This window comes from Papilio polytes, unplaced genomic scaffold (genome assembly GCF_000836215.1).
Source record: "Papilio polytes unplaced genomic scaffold, Ppol_1.0 DF824169.1, whole genome shotgun sequence".
Lineage (NCBI taxonomy): Eukaryota > Metazoa > Arthropoda > Insecta > Lepidoptera > Papilionidae > Papilio > Papilio polytes.
Genome location: NW_013525035.1, coordinates 4,597,208 through 4,618,668, shown reverse-complemented (window position 1 = coordinate 4,618,668; position 21,461 = coordinate 4,597,208). Strand labels below are relative to the sequence as shown.

The window sequence follows — 21,461 nt, the reverse complement described above, 5'->3', positions numbered from 1 at the left end:
CTCAAATTATACCATAATAGAGTAGCTATTCATTTATAGTTTTTAAAATCAATTCATTCGTTTTGAGGTTACTAATATTATAAAGAGAAAAGATTTGTATTTTTGTATGTATTGAAATAACTCATAAACTACTTGACCGATTTTAAAAATTCTTTCACCGTTAAAAAGTTAATTTATCTGAGAAAAATAGGCTATATTTTTTAATTTCACACGGACAAAGTCGCGTGCAACAGCTTGTATTACCTTTTTGGATTTTCCATAAAGTTATTTAAAGTATCAAAATGGGTCATACCGCGCGCCAATTTCTCCGTTCGCATAAACATTTTAAAAAGAGTTGATGAGGCGCATTTCGTGGGTTACGACCTTGTTTTCTTACATTTTGATATTGTACTTGCATTATATTCCCGTCCCTTTCTCTGTCATTGAAACAAACAGAGATAGCAATAGTGTACAGTACAATAATATTTTTAAATGTCCTTCAATAAAGATGCTTTGACACAATTGTATAGCTCGATTGCCAAATATTTTTTTATTAGACACTAAACAAATATCCAATACACTTTATCATCATCATCATCATCATCATCATCATCATCATCATCATCACATCACACTCTAACTGGAACGTTAATAATCATCTTTAAATGTACAAAATATCCAAAAACATCCATTTATACGTTGCATTGCCCAAAGTTCAGGTGAAGGGCATTTGGGCAAACATTTGATCCAACAATTGGCACTGCGGTATTGGAGCCACGGTGCCAAAATAACCCAACGCTAAAGTTTAAAGATAGTACGCCTCGTATTTCGCGCACCGATTTCTTGTTACGACGTACCAACCTGAACAAATTAAACTCAAAAGGTTTACTGGCTGAGGAAATACACTTTTAGACAGGGGAAAGATCTCTTCCATCTTCAACTCTCGTTGTGACTAATCTAAATAGTTGACTACACTGAATTAATTTAGAAAGACTTGTCATTAGTTTTATTATCTTACTAGCTGTTGCCCGCGACTTCGTCCATGCAGTAAAGAAAAAAGTAGCCTATAATATGCCCATCTATGTCAGCTACACTGCAGTGAAAGTCCGGTCAAAATCGTCCCAGGCATTTCGGAGATTACCCTGAACAAACGCGGCCTGCGGACAGACAATCATCCAATTTTATTATATGTATAGATTATACTTTAAACACCTTAAGTTAGCATTGATTGTTCATTTTTTTTTAACTCTACATAACTTTCTAGGTTATGTTGTTTACGTTAATAAGTTAACTATAACCTAACTAGCTGTTCCCGTGCGGCTTCATCCGCATGAAATTATGACAATATTATTTTATTGTTTACATTTGTCAAATTATCAATTGCAAATGTCAAAATGACATGACATGACAATCCTTGCAAACTATTCTTGATGTTGGCAGCAACTTATGGTCTCTTTCCCACATTAGGGTTTAGATCCAAAATATTTACCCCCTAATTTTAATGGCGTAAAAATATATAGCCTAAAGCGTGACGTAAGTGTAGGGCTTTTTATTAAATAAATATGGTGTAATTGCTGACATCTTAGACAACAAAGACACTTCTTTGTTGTCTAAGATGTTAGCAATAAAGCGTAAACACACACTTGTGTTTACGCTTTATTATAATAGTATAGAAGTATTGATTTAGAATTCAATGCTTTTTATGAAATGGAAAATAAGTACAATTTCGAAAAATTTAGGTAAATCTTGTGGTCCATATCAAAGTATTTTCATCACCACAATCTTACGATCTTCTCTGCTAACAATCTGAGTAAAATTTGTACTTAAATTACTTAAGATATAATAAAAAAAAATCAACATTCGCGATACGTAGAGAAACAACATTTAATGACGCGCTTGGAATTCAGGTGGGAGATCGCTCTGATACGAAACTTCGCTATAAATACACGCAGAGTGTGAATATACAACGTCCCACTATATTCTGTGCTTAAGGTTGCCACAATGTACATGAAACCGAATTTCGTCGGGAAAAAAAGACGACCAATCCTTGTAACTGTCAGCCCTAGATCCTGTAACAATAACCGTTTTTGTACAATTTAATCCAGATGAAAAAGATAGCAGTCATAAATCTGAAACGAAGATATCAAATCAATATAAAATGCAAATTTCGGGTCATTCTAAGTGGCAACCCTATTTTTGCCTCAATATTTTCAGTACATTCATCATTTGTTTACATACTTGAAGTTATAAATCAAATCTAATTTTATCCATTACTAGCTATCGCCCGCGACTCCTCGCGGAGTTAGAAAAAACAATAGCATGTAGTCGATGTGTTCTTCCAGACTATCCTCTACATCTATGCCAAATTTCATCGAGATCCGTTCAGCCGTTTAGGATTCAAACTCTAAACATCCATCCATCTATCTAAACTTTCGCATTTATAATATTATTATGATTATTTTGATGGCTCTAGATCAGGGAATTCGGAATAATTACTATTTATAAAAACATTAACGTTTGGTTTCCGACCATATCAACCATTCCTTAACATTTAGGTGGCATATGTTTACTTAGATAAGTGCCTTAAATGATGAAAGCAGGCATCAGACCTATTTCAAGTTCCTCCCAGTATACTATAACTAGTAAATAAATGTTATGTATACGATTTGATGAAATAATTTATGTCAAATGTTCCATGATCTCTGCCTACCTCTATTGGGTACAGGTATCAGCAATGCAATATACAATGTGCGAGCAATTCTTGTACAATTTTATGTAAGAATGGTGTCGAGTTGCAGTTAGTTAATTGGGCCACGGATATATTTAGAGGATTGACTTTTCGGAGTCGACTAGCGCGGTGCCCACTGTCTATGTATATCCCAGCTAGGGACACCATGAATTCTATTATGTTGGGAATTTCCTGTAATGGAATAAAAATAATTAGTTTGGTGTGTTCTATATTCAGCCAAAAGTTTGACTCTGGTTTAAAAATAAAATGTCTTTACAATAAATAACACAAATACTTCAAAACTTTCTTAGAAACTTACGTATTTGTCATTGGTTATTTCATTAAATAAACTTGTTTATTTTCTATTCATAAGTATAAAACACACACATTTACAAAAACACATGTAAAACAATGTTTTGTAATACATTTATAGGCTACATTTTTACAGTGAGCTATTTGTAGTAAGTCTACCCGGTACATGTTCATTGTCTAATTAACTAATTATGGTTTAACAAGACATTGTACTAATAGCTTTTATAGAACAATGAATAGAATGTCGTTAATCAAAATTAACTAACACAGTGTAGTATGTAGTGTAGTAATGTTTTTAATTTTAATACTCTGTCCTGATGTTTGCATGTCATTGCCACCCTAGTTACTAGATAATACGGTCGGTATTTGTTTAATCGCGACTCTCGTTAAACTTGTATTCGTAAATGTATACCTTATATTACCTTATTTCTTTCCTTTTACATCTCACTAGCTGTTGCTCGCGACTTCGTCTGCATGAAATTAAAAAAAAAATAATTAAAACGTAACCTATGTTACTCGCAGATAAATTACCTTTTTAATAGTGAAAGAATTGTTAAAATTGGCCCAGTAGTTTGCTGAATAGAATACATACAAAAATACAAATATATCCTCTTTATATTAGTATGGACAACGTGAATGTCGTTTCAATATTTGGCCGTACATACAAGTGTCTTGACAATGTAAATCCACAGTTTGGAATTAAAGTGCATGTAATCAGCAATTTGGCAGTGCAAACAGCGATGCAAATAGTTTAGAGTTGTCATTAGTGACGGTGATGAGGTTGAGTGTATTTGTGGTCCGAGATCACAGCGTTATAAGCATCTAGAAAATTACTTACTAGTTTGTGCCGTGCGGCTTCATCCGCATGAATTTATGAAAATTATATTTTATTGTTTACATTTGTCAAATTATCAATAGCAAGTGTCAAAATGACATGACATGGCAACCTTGGTAATCTTACTTTCTTGATGTTGGCAGCAACTTACGGTCTCTTTACCACATTAGGGTTTTTATCCAAAATATTTACCGCCTAAATTTAATGGCGTGAGAATATATAGTCTAAAACGTGACGTAAGTTTAGGGCTTTTTATTAAAAAAAGAATTATTCAAAAATATGCTGTAATTGCTGACATATTAGGCAACAAAGAAGTGTGTTTTTACGCTTTATTATAATAGTATAGATAGATTCGTTCTTTGGCCTCAGAAAAGCTTCTAAACTTAAAACTTAGACAGACTGTATGCGTAATCTTATAATCTATACTAAGATTATAAAGAGGAAAGATTTTTATTTAAAATAAATTATTTTTGTATGTATTGAAATAACTTAAAACTACTAAGCCAATTTCAAAAATTCTTTCACCATTAAAAAGCTACATTAGCACTGAATAATATTGGCTACTTTTAGTTATTTTTAAACTGCACGTGAACGAAACCGCAAGCATCTACTTGTTGATATGTTCGTAAATTCATTGTTCAGTTTCCATTGTTACAGTGAGTTACCATGGCGACAGTAACTGCCAGCATGGAGACGCAGAGCCTGGTCCAGGAGTCACGACACACCTACCAGGAGATGCACGTAGAGACCAGACAGGTGAAGAAGAAGACCAAATCCAAACGGCATAAGGATGAGGGGTCTATTTCAGTGGTGAGTGGATTTTAATAGTATTCTACAAGATTATATGAGTTTGGAGACTGAATTATAGTCTTCTTCAAGGTCTCAATCACGTTATAAAAGACTAGCTGTTGGCCGCGACTTAGTTCGCGTGAAATTAAAAAAATTGACCTGAAAACGTAGCTTTCTAATGGTGGAAGAAGGTGGAAATGGTGAAGAATTTTTGAAATCGGCCCATTAGTTTTTGAATTATAGCAACACATACTATCTTATACTAGCTTTCGCTAGCGTCTCCATCCGAGTGGAACAAAAAGGGAGTAGCTTATGTCTTTCAGACTATCCTCTACATCTATACCAAATTTTATCAAAATCCGTTAAGCCGTTTAGGCTACAAACTACAACAAACGTCCATCTAAACTTTCGCATTTATAATATTAGTGTTTTACTTGCAGTCTAAAAGCTCAGAGAAGCTGCACAGAAAGCTAAAGGCAACAAACGGGGAATCGAACCCACAGTGTGAGAAATGTGCACGACCCGTGTACGCTATGGAGCGAGTGAAGGCGGAGAAACGCGCCTGGCATAAAGAATGCTTCAGATGTGTGCAGTGCAACAAGCAGCTCACGTGAGTAGTGGAAACGGGTACTAACACGAAGGACTAGAGTTACAACACAGAAGCAGACGTGTTAATGAAAGTTTATTATGAAAATATTGGACGTTCATGATTGGAATTATATTTATTACTGTCTTTCCCATAGCTTATAATTGTATGAATTCATAACAAATGTACAATCGGGGAATCTGGCGATGTTGTATTTATAAAAACTGTCGTTTAAACGTTCACGCATTGTAGCTATGCAGTACAATATCATCTCCCTTACCTTATCCTACTCCTGTAGGGGCATCGGGTTTTCGTCCTCCAAATAACTCTATCATCCGTCATCTCAGTCACTCCCTTCTTCATCATGTCACCTTTCACGGAATCCATCTCTTTCTATGTCTACCTCTACCGGTGTATCACACTCATAACTAACGCCATTCTTGCTTGTTACATGCGATTCATCCCTCTTCATTACATGCCCATACCACGCGGTACAATAACCAATAGAAATGTGTCTATAAAAAATGATCGGTCAGTACACGATTTCTTTTTTATTGCGTATGCGCAATTGGTTATTGATAGTGGAGTTAGTACTTGTAACGAACAAGGAATTCTGGAACACCGCAGATTTCCGTGATTGTACATATCTTACCGTGAAATTCCAATGATATTGCTGTCTATATTCAAAGAAAACCAACTAAATACACAAAACAATATATTCTCGAAAAAGTAATCGATATATTTGTTTGTATTAAACCTTCCTTATTGTAGCTTTTATGTCTATACTAGCTTTCGCCCGCGACTACCTCCGCGTGGAAATAAAAAAATCAAAAGTGAGTAGCCTATGTGTTCTTCCAGACTATCCTCTAAATCTATAGCAAATTTCATCGAAATTCGTTTAGCAGTTTAGGCTACAAACTCTAGCAAACATCCATCCATCTAAGCATTCGCATTTATAATATTAGTATGATTGTACAATTATAATTGCTTTGATCTAAAAAAAAAAAAGGAGAGGGAAGGTAATATAGCCAAGATTCTATCGTAAACTGGTATGTTACCGTAAATATTGCAGAGTGGAGACATACCAGAGTGACCACACAACTTTGTACTGCAAGCCTCATTTCAAGCAACTATTTGAGCCGAAACCAGTCGATGATGAAGATGAAGTTGACGGTAGATAGATATTTTCAATTTTTAAACTACCCACACAAAAAAATACAATTTTATTATTAAATTGGCCTTATTTGTAGATTTTTAAGTCTATTTTACATGATTAAAGTCTAAGGGGTAGCTACCCCTTTTGCCTACGATAGACATCCGCAATTGCAAATGCGTTGCCTACCCTTAATTAACGGTGGAGGAGACGCACATGAAGAGGATATTTCCCCTTTCTATGCGTTTCCTCCACCGTCAAATCCGAATTTCCTTCCCATCCTCACCTTTTAAGAAAAGGGTGGAAAAGGATTCAATTTAGGCCTCCGGCACCACACTTATCAGACGAAACGCGGAATTACTCCCACTTCACGCCTGTCTTCTATGTGGTCGTTGTATTACTGGAGGCGAGCCGACCTATTTACGAAGATGATAAATACGGGCTCTACCACTGTTGAAATAAACGTTTCCTTATTGACGCGTTTCAATATTCGGCCATAAGGCCGATAATATTTTAAATAAATTGTTAAATGTTTATACATTTAACAATTTATTTAAAATATTAATTGTATTTTGTTTCAGCCGCACCTAAGAAACATCAAATGATAATTTGCGAGAGTAGCCCTGTGGAATTACCGCCAGATGTTGTTAGAGGTAAGAATATATTAAACTAGCTATTGCTCGCGATTTCGCCCGCGTGAAATTAAAAAATATAGCCTATGTTACTCACAGATAAATTACCTTTCTAACGGTGAATGAATTTTTGAAATCGGCCCAGTAGTTTTTGAGTCCAATACATACAAAAATACAAATCTTTCCTCTTTATAATATTAGTATAGATATAGATTACATCTATGAGTTATTCGACAATTTCATCATCATCATCATCACCAGCTTCACTATACGTCCCCACCGAGGGGCTCGGAGCCTACCCTAAGTAAGGGTGACTAGGCCAAAGTCTACCACGCTGGCCCACTGCGGGTTGACTTCACACATATCTTTGAATTTCTTCACCAATATGTGCATCACGATGTTTTCCTTCACCGTAAGAACGTCGTGTAAATTATGTACATATGAAAATTCGAAAATTCGAAAATCACATTACAGCGGGATTCGAACCCAAGACCTGTAGATTACAAGTCAAGTGTTCACCACTGAGCCACTAAAAGTAAGATAAAACTATGATGGGCCTGTCCAACCAAATTGTAAATTGTCTGATAACAATCCAAGAAGTAAAATTTGTGACGTCATTAAGCTATCTGAGCCAGTGGTGGGACAGGCCCTAAGAAATTTTATTTCGAAACTAGTATCGTACTAATATTATTACAAGGAAAGTATGGATGGATGTTGGTTACTACGTATTTCATTTGAGATGTTTATAATTGTTCCTTCAGAACAAAGTTATCTAAGTCGCGGGAATCAACTACAACAGTGGTAGTGCCCGCTTTAACATCTTAGCACTGCAGGGCTCGCCCCCAGTAATACCACGACCACACAGAAGACTCCAGAAGATTCCGTGTTTCGTCTGATGAGTGTGGTGCCGGAGGCCTTATTTAAGTCCCTTTCTCTTTACCACCCTTTTCTTATAAGGAGAGGATGGGAAGGGGAAGTGGATATGACGGTGGAGATGCATAGGAAGGGGAAATATCCTCTTTATGTGCGTCTCCTCCTCTGTCGGATAAGGGTAGGCAACGCATCTGCAATTGCGGATGTCTATGGGCAGCGGTCGCTTCGCCATTTTGGCGGATTCAGGTGGCCGCTTGCTCGTTTGCCACCTTATGTTATAAAAAAAAAACTTAAAAAAACTTAAAAAAACTTCATTCTAGCTTCAGATAAACCAGACCTAGGTCTAGAGGAGCTAGCTCAGTTAGACGTGAAGTCTAGATTCGAAGTGTTTGAACGAGCGAATCAGAAATCCCCAGAACCGGCGCTGGAGCCCCGCGCACCCAGAGAGAAGTCATCCGCACTGCTCTCTAAGATAGCCAAGTAAGTTGCACTCAGAGACACACACTAGCTATACTGAAGCAGTTTGAACTAGGTTCGTTACGGAGGCCATTTTAACGGAAGCGGAAGTCAATATTAATCATTGCGTTTTGTTAAAGAAATAAAAACTAAAACTACCTTAAACCAAAATACAGATTGGTACATAGTTACAAGATACATTATAGTTAGTTGACATATTACGCGTAATCGCCCCACTTGTGTTAAGATACAACGTAATCAGAAACAACAAAAAAAACAAACATGACATAAGTAATTATATAGAAAAAAATATAATAAAAAAAAATAGAAGTTTAGTTCAAAAGACAGTATTTTAAAATCTCCACTTATCTTAAAATAGCCGATTAATTTTTATTAAAAATGTTTTTGTTAAATGGACGTCACTCAAAGAAAGTAAAAATATTTTGACTTACTTCCTCTTTCTTTTTAAGGACATTCATTTTATTTGTACAATAGAATAATATGATTTTAAACTCAAAATAAAGTGAGTTACGGTTTAAATTTCACTGCACTCTCACTTAACATTCTTCCAGGATGTAGTCGAAGCTAACAATCTTGATCATTGATAGTATTTTATTAAATTTATTTTTTATTAATATTTTCCTTATGATAAATGTATTGATAAATGGCACAGATTAACAAATAACTTTTAAGAATACAGAACACATCAAAAATAGTTAATAAGCTAACACTATAATTACCTCGTGTTGTGGTATTTTGTTCGACACTATTAAATAGTTTAAAAAAAATAATAAATTAATATTAACCACATGTGTAATATTATGAAGGAGGAAAACAATAAGGTAAACAGTTAAATAAAGTACCATTTTACGTCTACACGAAACTTCTTAGACTTGACGTGTTTTTAATATGTACTGGAATTTATATTTATTTAGATAACTCTCACTATTAAGATAAAATAATATGAAATGATAAATTATAAAACCTGTCTAATCTTCTTAAGTCTATAATCACATACTTAATAAACACAGACATTTTAACAATTAATTCACTCAAACTTTTCTAAAATAAATCCACAGATAATAAATTAATTGCTTAATAAATTTCAATTGAATTCTACCATAGTTTCCTTATTAATAAAAACATCGTGTTATCTATACAAAAAAACTTTGAAAGTAGATACACCAATATTATTTTCTTAAGTAATCTAAGACTTCTAAAAATAATACCTAGACAGTAAATAACATTTCTACTGAATTTCAATTATAATTTCTTTAACATTATTCAAAAACAATATTTTATCTATAAAAAAAAAAATTGAAACTATATATTTAAATCATAAAAAACCCCAATAAATTTCAAGTATCAAAACATACAAATCGCGTTACATGTGGATACTTTGCGTCATAGCGTTGCATTGGATTCTATTTTAGTACCAATAACATCTGTATCACAAACCACATTACAAAAAAATCATTCAATACACAAGCTTGGTACTGAACACTACTGTTAAAAATTAACTCATTTATGTTTTAAATTCAAATAAGACTGTACCGTGTGGTTTATCACAATAAATAAAATTTTCGATATAAAAATAGCATCCGTAATTGTGTTACGTATAAAAGTTTAAAATTGTGTTAAAAAGTGATTCAAATATTCCTTTGGACATTATTAACCTAATAAACAGGTTAGTGTTAAAAAATCTAAAATTAAATCGATCCCAGTTTAAAAACTAAACGTCTGTTCCTTGTAAATTGTCTGATAACAATCCAGTAAAATATGTGATGGTAATATCGGATTTTGTTCTCATCTAACAGTGACGTCATTAAGCTATCTGTGCGTCTATCAGCCAGTGGTGGGACACCCTAAAACTTACACATTTACAAATAAATGCGGTACAAAGTTAAACTTAGGAATAAGCTGAGTATACGCGTATTAGTACTAATTTTGTGTATACTCAGTTCATTCCTAAGTTCATTTATAAGTCTTATAGTTAATAACTAAAGTATTCATTGGATGTTTTAATTGCAATTTAATCGACAAACACGTTAGCGTCTTACGTCTTAAGTCATTAAGTTAAGGCCGTAACAAAAACACTCGAAACTAAACGTCTTAGCGTATGTATAAGCCGAGGTCTCTGTCTACCCCTCTAGGTTACAGTTATTTGTTTCAGATTCAAAGCAAAGGGAATGGATATCGGCGTATCTGATGAATATTTGAATGGAGTAGAAGTAGAACACAGCGCTAGTGAACAAGAAGATGACGATGGTGAGTTTCTTAATATCAAATTATTCCCCTTGTAGTTTCATCCACGTAATAATAAAACTTTATTTTAGTTGTAGCTCGGAACTCCGTCCGCGTGTTAAAAAAATATAGCCTATGTTACTCACTAATGTAGCTTTTTAATGGTGTAAGAATTTTTGAAATCGACCCAGTAGTTTTTGAGTTTTCTATACATACAAAGATACAAATCTGTCTTTATAATATTAGTAAAAATTTACACATGTAATTTCTTTAATTTAAAAAACACAAACGACAACGATGGTAAATACTAATAATTACCATGGTAATCTTATGTTACTGCTGTATTAAATTTTCTCCATTTCATTCACACCCTAACCTAAATAGTGTTAAAATATCCTGTAGCAAGTCATGAGTGTAGACATTTATTAAAAAAATAAATTTAAACAACAAGGCAAACTCCTCCTTTTCGTACAAATAATTACATAGTTATGAGCAGTACTAAAAGATAATAATAAAGAAACTCGCCGTGTTTCACTAACCGAATATTTTTCACGTCTCGTTTTAAAAAATCCAAACGATTGTATTTCAAGTGGACCACCGTCAGTTTCCCCGACTGTACAGTATTACACCAGCTGTTCCATTCCAGACGACGCCGTACTGCAGCAGTCGTACCAGCAGACGCGGGCCCGCGAGCAGCCGGTGTCGTTGTGCAACATGAGCGAGATAGTGGGCAGGTTCGAGGCGGGCCCGCTCGCCGCCGCAGACAGGCACCGCGAGCGCAAGCAGGAGATACAGAACATACGCAGCAGGCTCTTCATGGTCAGTAGAGGGAGAGAAAGAGAGAGAGAGACACGGGTGGAGAGAGTGAGAAACAAGTAAAGAAAGGGAGAAACGGGTGGATAGATTAAGAAACGCGTGGAGAGAGTGAGAGACGAGTAGAGAGAGTGAGAAACGAGTGGACAGAGTGAGAAACGGGTGGAGAGAGTGAGAAACGAGTGGAGAGAGTGAGAGAGACGGATGGAGAGAGTGAGAGACGGATGGAGAGAGTGAGAAACGAGTGGAGAGAGTGAGAAACGAATGGTGAGAGTGAGAGAGACTGGTGGAGAGGCAGAGAGACGGTGGAGGCAGTGAGATATTGACTTCTCAAACCGACAACGAAACTGCAGTTCCTCTACTATTGGGGATGTCTGAGCGTTGATGAACATCATCGTTAACGCTGCTCGTTTGCTCCCTACTTTATAAAAAAAAGGGATAGGTAGAGATAGTGAGAAACTAGTGTAGAGTGAGAGAAATAAGTAGAAAGCATGAAAAATAGGAAGTGAGTAAGAAATAGGTGGAGAGAGAGAGAGAAATACAAGGATCGTTTGTGATGGAAGGACAAAAGAAATATAAAAATTATATATGCAGTGAATATAAGAAAAAATCCCAATAAAAACAATGAAAATAATTGTAATCTTCTTGTCAGAAATATTACACTATTCTTATTTAAAAAAGAAAATATTGACGGATATATGTCAAAATTGACAATATCTAAAATTTCAATACATTGATTGACGTCAAAATATTTATTATTGCATAATAATCCTGTAAAAAAATCATAAAATTATATTTTCTTTGTGTTTATTTATTTTAATTTGAATTTCAGGGTAAACAGGCTAAGATTAAGGAGATGTACGAACAGTCCGTAATGCAGAGCGAACAGAGTAAGTATTATAACTAGCTAGCAACAAATAACGCATTTGCGGATGTAATATTTCGCTATTTTAGCGAATTGTGAAAGGTTGTTTACACAAAAATGTGTTTAATGCATTACTAAGAAGCCTATGTGTTCTACCAGATTCTTCTCCTCCCAAAAATTACATCGATTTCCATTTGGTAGTTTAGGCTACAAATTCTAACAATCATTACTAACTAGCAATTATTTTATTAAGGTTTAAACTGCCTTCAAACATAAGGAAGTTCTCAATTCGATCAATTTTTATGTATTAAAATTAATTACTCTTACATTTATAGTCCTATTTGCATATTTCCTGTTATATCTTGAATTTTTCTTTTAAAATAATGAAAAACTACCCGGTAGTTTTTAAGTTTTTTTTAAAATTCACAAACTACCCGGTAGTTTTTGAGTTTTTCTTAACGAAATGTACTAAAATATGTATTTTATCCTTAAATCAGGTCAAACATCATCAGAGAAGATCTGCCGGGAGCTGGAGCTGGACGCGGAGAGAGCTCGCCAGATCAAACAGCGCTTCGAGAACGGAGCCTTCAATGATGAGAACCAACCTCCTAGGAATAGGGATATTGATGATAAATCATTATTTAATGAAGGTCAGTACTAAATATAACGGAGCGTCAGTGGCTCAGTGGTTTAAGCACTTGACTTGTAATCTACAGGTCTTGGGTTCGAATCCCGCTCTACCAATTTTCGATTTTTCAAATTTTCATATGTACATAATTTACCCGACGTTCTTACGGTGAAGGAAAACATCGTGATGCTGCTATCGGTGAAGAAATTCAAAGATATGTGTGAAGTAAACCAGCAGTGCAGGTTGACTATGGCCTAGTCACTAACTTAGGGTAGGCTCCGAGCTCCTCGATAGGGACATATAGTGAGCTGGTGATGACTAAATATGTGGATTTGGCAGGGGACGGGACTAATAGGAAAAAATCTACTTTCTGGTACCCTCTCTCTATTCATCAAATAACTGAAAACGCTATATCTTTAAGTTATGGCCATTTTTTACAAACCCCTGTCACTGTTATTTAAGAAAAAAATAACAATTAAATACATGAAACTTCTATGAATGTAATAAACTAGCGGTCGCCTGCAATTCCGTATGCATAGCATTATAGAGTATCTCGTTTTTTTATTTTCTACTTCTGTGACAAACTTCATGTACTTATCCGTTTTGGATATACATTCTAATAATTTCAACGCATTACTAATAATAAGATAATAAAGAACATGAGTAATGAAATTTAATAAATATTAATTAATTTTTTTTTGGTAGTCGCCATTTCTCTTATTCATTTAATATTCTTGATAATTGTCTTAAAAAGATTCTAAAATCGACCAGAAAAGAAAATTACAAGCAATTTTTATATTTAAAGGTATTAAACTTAAATCTATACTATTATAATAAAGCGTAAACACACACTTCTTTGTTGCCTAAGATGTCAGCAATTACACCATATTTTCAAATAACTCTTTTTTAAATAAAAAACCCTACACTTACGTCACGCTTTAGGCTATATATTTTCACGCCGTTAAACTTAGGGGTAAATATTTTGGATAAAAACCCTAATGTGGGAAAGAGACCATAAGTTGTTGCCAACATCAAGGAAGCAAGGTTGCCATGGTTTGACATTTGCAATTGATAACTTGACAAACGTGAACAATACAATTATTTTTTTATAATTTCATGCGAATGAAGTCGCATGGGAACAGCTAGTAATGGTATATTTCATTTACAGGTATAGCAAAGAAATCTCGTTCCATTTTCCTGGAACTGGACGCAAACGCCAAGACTCTGCCTGTCTCTCCCCCGGCACAGGACGCACCCAAGAGGAAGGAAATTGTAAGTTATACATTAACATCCACATATATTTGATTTTGGGTTAAATTTCACTAATTCGTATCCGACTCGAAGGACCATAACACATAATTGAAAGTTTTATACATATAAACAATAAAATACAGAGATCATGTCACAAATTACCAAATAATTTGGTCTATATTAGTTATATAAAGAAAAATAAAATAAAGCGAAATAAAATAAAATAAAATAAAACAACATTTAATCTTATCACCACTACAACACAATTAGGAATAAGAGAAAAAAACACAACAAAGTAATTAAAAATAAAAATAAACTACTGAGACGATTTCAAAAAACTACATTATTAGTAACATAGAGTGTTTTGTACTTTCTTATTTACAAGGACAAAGTCGCGTGCAACAGCTAGTACACAATATGTAACTATATTTTTCACCTAACGTATAAATGTTCCAGCCTTTCGTACCAAAAGACGTGGTCCGCGCCGCAGACCGCGTGGAGGAGGTGAAGATCGAGACCGCGGACATCTCGGACAGGTTCCGCTTCTTCGAGACCTACAGACCGGAGACCGAGCGCAAGGAGTTCCGCATGACGCCGCCCAGGCATGCGCAGGTAACTTACACTTGGTACTTACTGAATACAGTCTCTTGTATAGATTTATAACATAAATCTAGGTAATATTAATCTAATTTTTTCATTTAAAAAAATATTCGCACTTAAATTACTATAAATTTTCTTGTCGCATGTTTTAAACAATAGTTCATTTAAAAAGTAGAGTACGAGTAGTTTCGAAAGTTCATAACTTGGTAATATTAAGGTCGTTTAGTGATATCTAGACCATATAATAATATTAAGACCGTTTGGTAATATCTACCTTTTGGTAATACTGAAATCGTTTGGTAATATATTCGATTGTTTGGTAATATTTGGATTGTTTAGTAATATTTGTACCGTTTGTGTCCAGCGAAAGTCCCCCTCCCCCGAGGTGTACCAGGAGCCAAGCGTGGTGCGCGGGGGCGGGGGTGGAGACGCAGCGCTGGCCGCAGACCGCCACACTGCCTCCAGGATGATCTCCGTCTTCAGGCAGATGGAGGAGCAGCAGCACAGGCATGGAGACCAGCAAGGTACCACTTCTAGAACCTTCTTTAATGGAGGAAATAAGGCTTAAAGAAATAATATAAGTGTGAATAAGCTTCTTTGTGACGTAGAGCGAAAAAGTCGGCATATTTTTTAGAAATCGTCTTTAACAAAAACTGTATTTTGTGTTTGAAGGGTTTTTTTATAACATAAGGTGGCAAACAAGCAAGCGGCTACCTAAATCCGCCAAAATGGCGAAGCGACCGCTGCCCATAGACATCCACATTTGCAGATGCGTTGCCTACCCTTATCCGACTGAGGAGAAGACGCACATAAAGAGGATATTTCCCCTTCCTATGCATCTCCTTTACCGTCAAATCCACTTACCCTTCCCATCCTCTTCTTATAAGAAAAGGGTGGTAAAGATAAAGGGACTTAAATTAGGTAAATAAATTGGAAAAAAAATTCTCGATAAAGAGACAAACTACAATCTAAAAGCAGTAAAAAAGCAAGATTGTCATGTTTCTAATATACGGTTAAAACCGTACCAGAAATTATTAAAAACATAAAGATAATTAATGTGTAGCTTTCTTAATATATTTTGATCCTTTGAGTCGGATAAATCTCTCCCCCAAATAACCTAGTTAAAAATACAAAGAACAATTAAAGTCTACATTTTAACGCATTTGTAGATTTTGGTCCTTGAAGTCGGATAAATTCCTCTCCAGGTCCGAAGCCGCTGAAGCGGTTCACTCCCCCTCCCCCCGGGGAGGAGGCGCACCAGGGGGAATCCTCGGAGAGCAGCAGCGAGGAAGAGGACAGCGAGGAGGAGCGAGCCAGGGAATACCTGCTCGCCAGGGATAGGGACGACGCCTTGAAACAGGTAAATTACATTGGGAGGGTAAATCAATATTTAGTTTTGTTCTATACTACTGTGTAATCTTTGTTATTAATAATTATTAGTAATTTAACTAGAATTAAAAAATAAATAAAAAAAGCTACTTTGTCAGTAACATAGGCTTTATTCATACTATCATACTAATGTTATAAATGCGAAAGTTTGGATGGATGGATGTTTGTTAGAGTTTGTAGCCTAAACGTTGAATAGATTTCGATAAAATTTGGTATAGATGTAGAGGATAGCCTGGAAGAACACATAAGCTACTCGCATTTTTTTAAATTCCATGCGGACGGAGTCACGCGCAAAAGCTAGTTTGTACTATTTTTAATTACACGTTGACGAAGTATCGAGCAACTGTAGTTAAATATATAGCCTTTTTTCTAAATTCTCAACTTTGTAATTCTCAATTTCATAATAAAACGGACTATATTAATAATTATTTTAAGGTTTTTTAGTATTTCTTCATGTAAATTAAATAAAATAAGAACCTAAAATTAACATAAAACATATTTTTTCTTTAGGCTCAACAATTAGCTCGTACAAAGAGTTTCCGCGAACGCTTCGAGAACTGGTCGGAGTCTGAACCTGCGCGTGCGCCCTGCACCCTCCTCGTACGGGAACATGATGACGACGACTCCCAGCTGGAGACCGCCAGGAGGTCAGTATACACCACAAAAAACACTCACATGAACCTAAACAACAAACCCTAAAACTCATAGAAACCTTCAAAACACAACATTTATTAAAACCCTTAACACAAATCATTTTATATAATAAGATGGCAAACGGGGTAAATCCACCGAAATGGAAAGCGACCGCTGTCCATAAACATCCGCAATTGTAGATGCATTGCCTACCTTTTATTGACGGAGGAGGAGACGCACATAAAAAGGACATTTCCCCTTATGCGTCTCCTCCACCGTCAAATCCACTTTACCTTCCCATCCATTCCTCTTAAGAAAAAGGGTGGAAAGGGAAAGAGACTAAAATTAGGCCTCCGGCACCACACTCATCAGACTGTACGCGGAATTGCTTCCACTTCACACCTGTCTTGTGTGGTCGTATTGCTAGAGGCGAGACCTGCAGTGCGAAGATGTTAAAGCGGGCATTACCTTTTACATGGACCCCACTAAACTCTTATAAGGACCTTCAACACAACATTCAAATATATAACTAGACCTTCACAGGGACCCCCAATACATACTACATTTAAAGAAACTCCGTAAAATTATCACATAGACTCCCAATCCAACATTCACAGGGACCCCCTAACATTTACATGAACCCCCAACACACATAAAACCCACTAAAGCAAGGACCCCCAATAGTATAATTATTAAATTAATCTCCAAAATACACAACTTACATAGACCCCCAATATATAAAACTGATATGAACCCCCAAATAATAGGGGGTCCATTAAGGTATACACGCAATTACATATTCTATAAATATAAAAATTAAAATCTATAATACAGCTTGTTTCAAAAGTATTTTTTATATATTTGTTTATTGTTTATATTTCAGTTTGCGTGAGAAGTTTGAGAAGATGAAAGTGCAGCAAAACGTCGTCACCAAAACAACCACCCCCAAAGTGAACCGCTTTGTGGTGAGATTTACTTAGTTTTATTAAAACTAGATATTTTCTCTTTTTCTATTTATCTTGCTTATTACCATCATTTGATGCCGATGTTGAGGTCAGAAATGTCATTCCGCCATTTTGTGGTCGCGGCCATTTTGGAATTTTTACTGTAAAATCTTTTATATATCCCATGTTTGGTAGAAATTTAGTTATTTTATTATTTGTTTTGTCTATGACATTGAAAGAATAACTATATGTTCAAGGGTTTTGGAATTTAATGGAAATTAGGTCTGTTGTGTTCTTTTTTTCATATAAATGTTATATTTCAGTGAGGAGTGTTCGCTGCCAACTGCCTTCGATTACCAAAGTGTTTTATAATCTTGTCAAGTCGATGCTTGCCTCAATATGCGGGTAGTCGCAAAATTCACAACAAAATAATCGTTTTAACTGATTTATCGACAATAATAATATACATTTTGAGAGTGCTATAGTAAGCTAATTAGAAAAAACTGTTTAATTTTTTTTTTGTGACTACCCGCAATATTTTTAAGTTACATTTTTTTAAATATTTATTGTAATCGAAATAGGACTGATGCTGTTTGCATTTTGTAACAAGTGCCTTAAAAATGTGCAATTATTACTCAAATTTTCTAAATATATAAAATGGCGGACAGGATTTTTCGCGCCAATTTAACCTAAAACTAGTTTATAGGTTTTTAACTAAAAATAAGTTTTTTTATTAAAAGATTTTGTACTAAAGTGAAGTCTTCTATCGAATCTCTGACAATCTCAATCTTAGTTATACATTTTGAGTATAATTTCTGTTTTGATGATTCATATTTTAAACATATAGTTTTAGAAATAATAACATATTTATTTTTCATATAAGTGCCATCGACAAGGCTATTTGCTTATATAAATTTATTTACACATAGATTAATCTTTTCATAGATATTTGGAAGATTTGGCACATTTTATTTTACTCTTTGACAATAAATCTTCATAATTTTACTGATTGACTGAACTCATTTTATTTTATGTTTGTACTTAATTGGAAATTTAGTGTTGTTTTTCATTTTTGTACTGTCATTGTTAAACTATCGCTATATTAATAAATGATTCGAAATTTTTATTTATTTGTTTTATTTCATAACATTTACCAAAGAACCAAAGCCAGACTTTCTTATTTTAAAAGATGAAAGTTGTATTATCTATACTAATATACAGAGGAAAGATTTTATTAATTATTTTATCTGCGTTGCTGAAAACGAAAATCGCGTTTAAAGATTTTTGTCTGTCATTTTTTTATATAAGGAGGTTGCAAACGAGCAAGCTAAATGCGCCAAAATGGTGAAGCGACCGCTGTCTACAGACATCCGCGTTGCCTATCCTAACGAGGAGACGCACACAAAGAGGATATTTCCCCTTCCTATGTGTCATCTCCACCGTCAAATCCACTTATCTAATCTTTCTTTTATAAGAAAAAGATGGTACAGGAAAGGTCCTAAAATTGGGCCTCCAGCACCACATTCATCAGATAAAACGCGGAATTGCGTCCACTTGACGCCTGTTTTCTGTGCGGTCGTGGTATTACTGGGGGCGAGCCCTGCAGTGCGAAGATGTTAAAGCGAGCTCTACCGCAAGCCAAGTAATCAAACGGCTGGACTGATTTCGAGCAGACTTTCACTAAAGCTGACATGGCTATATTATAGGCTGCTTTTTTATGTTAAAATTGCGTGGACGAAGTCGCGGACAACAGCTAGTATAAAATAAAGGTCTGTCGCTGACTAGATCTACAAGGTTATACGGCCACTACCTTTTTTGTTATTTTTAGGTTATAAATAAAACAATGTCTATTTAAAATCTATTTTATTATTTTCAAAAAAAATGTATACGAAACTTGAAACAATAAATTAACCAGGTAAACATAAATGTGACAAATATCACAATTTTCTCTCATTTCTCTAATGAAAGTTCCGAGAACAATCTTACTTATTTGTAAGACTGACAATTTGACAAGGGTTTTTATTTAATACGTAAATGATTTATTTAAATAAATTTTGAATTTGGCTCTCACATATTCTTTGAATTTTGTATAAAACGAGTTGCCCAAATGTTATTTAAAAAAATATATCATTTTATATTGAAAATGATAATCTGATTTATTCCAAGAGTTGTTACTTAAAATAAAAAGCAAAATTCAGATACTAACAACATTTTTACTACAAAAGAACTACAATTTAGTATTGTAGTAAAAAAAATACTATATTGATTCCACTTCACTGTTACCTTAAGGGGACGTAATAAATAAAACAATCACAAAAAAATAACGTCTACTTCAGACTAACCTATCAGAATTAAATTTTTAATAACCTTAGTGCAATTCTTTAGAAATATGCGTGAATTTCAACTTATCGTTTACCCTCTTAAAATTTATTTATTATAATTTCGTGTTCCGTTAACCTCTTTTACAAAATCACATTCACAGCGCAGTTTTAGAAACGTGGCGAGATCAAATATTAAATCACTTGTACAAACATACTTTAGTCAACATTAGGCAAGATTTTGAGGTCTAATATTCATTAATTCCACAAAACTAAATCAATTATATTCCAATTAACATGAGCCAAAAAAAAATCACTGGTATTTTAAGATTAAGGGCCTGTCCCACAACTGGCTGATAGAGGCTCAGATAGCTTAACATTGGATTGTTATCAGATTTTTTACAATTTGGTGGGACAGGGCTTTCAACATTTATTGCCGAAGTATTTTTAGATACATTTAAAAAAGTTTTTGCTGTCTCAATACAATCAAAACATGGTCCTAACAAAAAAACCCTGAGGGTGTTATGTCTTTACAGTTAAGTTTTTTATACTTATTTAATCCCAATATATGTTAAAGAATAAAGAAAACCTAAAAAAAAAAACAACTCAACTGACAATATTATTTCCAGAAATTCTAAAAAAAAACGAAAAAATAACTGTTGACGTAATCTAAAACTGCGCTTACAACCGCGTAGCCTCTACGAGACAAGTAACCCTATCTATTTACAAGGAATTTAATCTATGGTACGAATTTCAAGGGCAATGTACGAATGGTGCGGGAAAAGAATTCTAGACTTTATTACAGACGGCATAAGGTCCAATTTTGCTATCAAATATACAAACAAAACAATTTTTTATATACAGGATGTCCCACATTCATTACATAAAATTATTTTTTAGAGATTTTGTCTTTAAAATTTGATTTTACCCAATATTGATATATATCCGATATATTTGGTGTTAGAACTTTCAGTTGTATATTTAATTTCTGGACACCCTGTACTAGTTGACAATTTTATTTTTATATAAATCGTAAATGAATACTAGAAAATTGATTTCAAGTACATTTTGCATTGTCGTATATTCTAGAAAAATCATCTCGAGTACAGAAAGTACTAATCAGCAAATGTATACATTAACAGAAGTAAAAACTTTTGTATAAATTTGGCTTCAAAAATAAGAACACATGAACACATCTGTATACAGTATTCGACAAGTTAAAGTCCAAGGGAAACAAAATACTTTAAGTTATAGAGTTTTAAGTTATAAAGGGTCTACATTGTAGAGGTTTTGGGCTCTGATGGGAAGGGGACATATTTTTTGACGTTATAGAGGTTTTAAATTATCAAGGGTCTATGTTATAAAGGTTTTGGGCTCTGATGGGAAGGGGACATATTTTTTGACGTTTTAGAGGTTTTAAGTTATCAAGAGTC

General features: G+C 34.4%; 2 protein-coding genes across 3 annotated transcripts in view; one reads left to right on the top strand and one right to left on the bottom strand.

Moving 5' to 3' along the window:
• LOC106111445 overlaps positions 1-18,836 on the top strand; it is a 29,374-nt gene extending 10,538 nt beyond the window's left edge. For both annotated transcript variants that reach the window (XM_013293550.1, XM_013293551.1), the window contains exons 2-17: positions 4,512-4,664; positions 5,084-5,253; positions 6,302-6,402; positions 6,964-7,035; positions 8,208-8,367; positions 10,517-10,611; positions 11,234-11,406; positions 12,233-12,290; positions 12,763-12,915; positions 14,062-14,165; positions 14,601-14,756; positions 15,109-15,268; positions 15,950-16,104; positions 16,644-16,780; positions 17,650-17,731; positions 18,034-18,836. In XM_013293550.1, the coding sequence (XP_013149004.1) occupies positions 4,521-4,664; positions 5,084-5,253; positions 6,302-6,402; positions 6,964-7,035; positions 8,208-8,367; positions 10,517-10,611; positions 11,234-11,406; positions 12,233-12,290; positions 12,763-12,915; positions 14,062-14,165; positions 14,601-14,756; positions 15,109-15,268; positions 15,950-16,104; positions 16,644-16,780; positions 17,650-17,731; positions 18,034-18,036 (1,923 nt within the window). In that variant the 5' untranslated portion in view covers positions 4,512-4,520 and the 3' untranslated portion in view covers positions 18,037-18,836. The remainder of the gene's footprint in view (positions 1-4,511; positions 4,665-5,083; positions 5,254-6,301; positions 6,403-6,963; positions 7,036-8,207; positions 8,368-10,516; positions 10,612-11,233; positions 11,407-12,232; positions 12,291-12,762; positions 12,916-14,061; positions 14,166-14,600; positions 14,757-15,108; positions 15,269-15,949; positions 16,105-16,643; positions 16,781-17,649; positions 17,732-18,033) is intronic.
• A 1,678-nt stretch (positions 18,837-20,514) lies between these two features.
• LOC106111287 (round spermatid basic protein 1-like) overlaps positions 20,515-21,461 on the bottom strand; it is a 16,275-nt gene continuing 15,328 nt past the window's right edge. The window contains exon 13 of the mRNA XM_013293314.1: positions 20,515-20,527. Coding sequence (XP_013148768.1) covers positions 20,515-20,527 — 13 coding nt within the window. The remainder of the gene's footprint in view (positions 20,528-21,461) is intronic.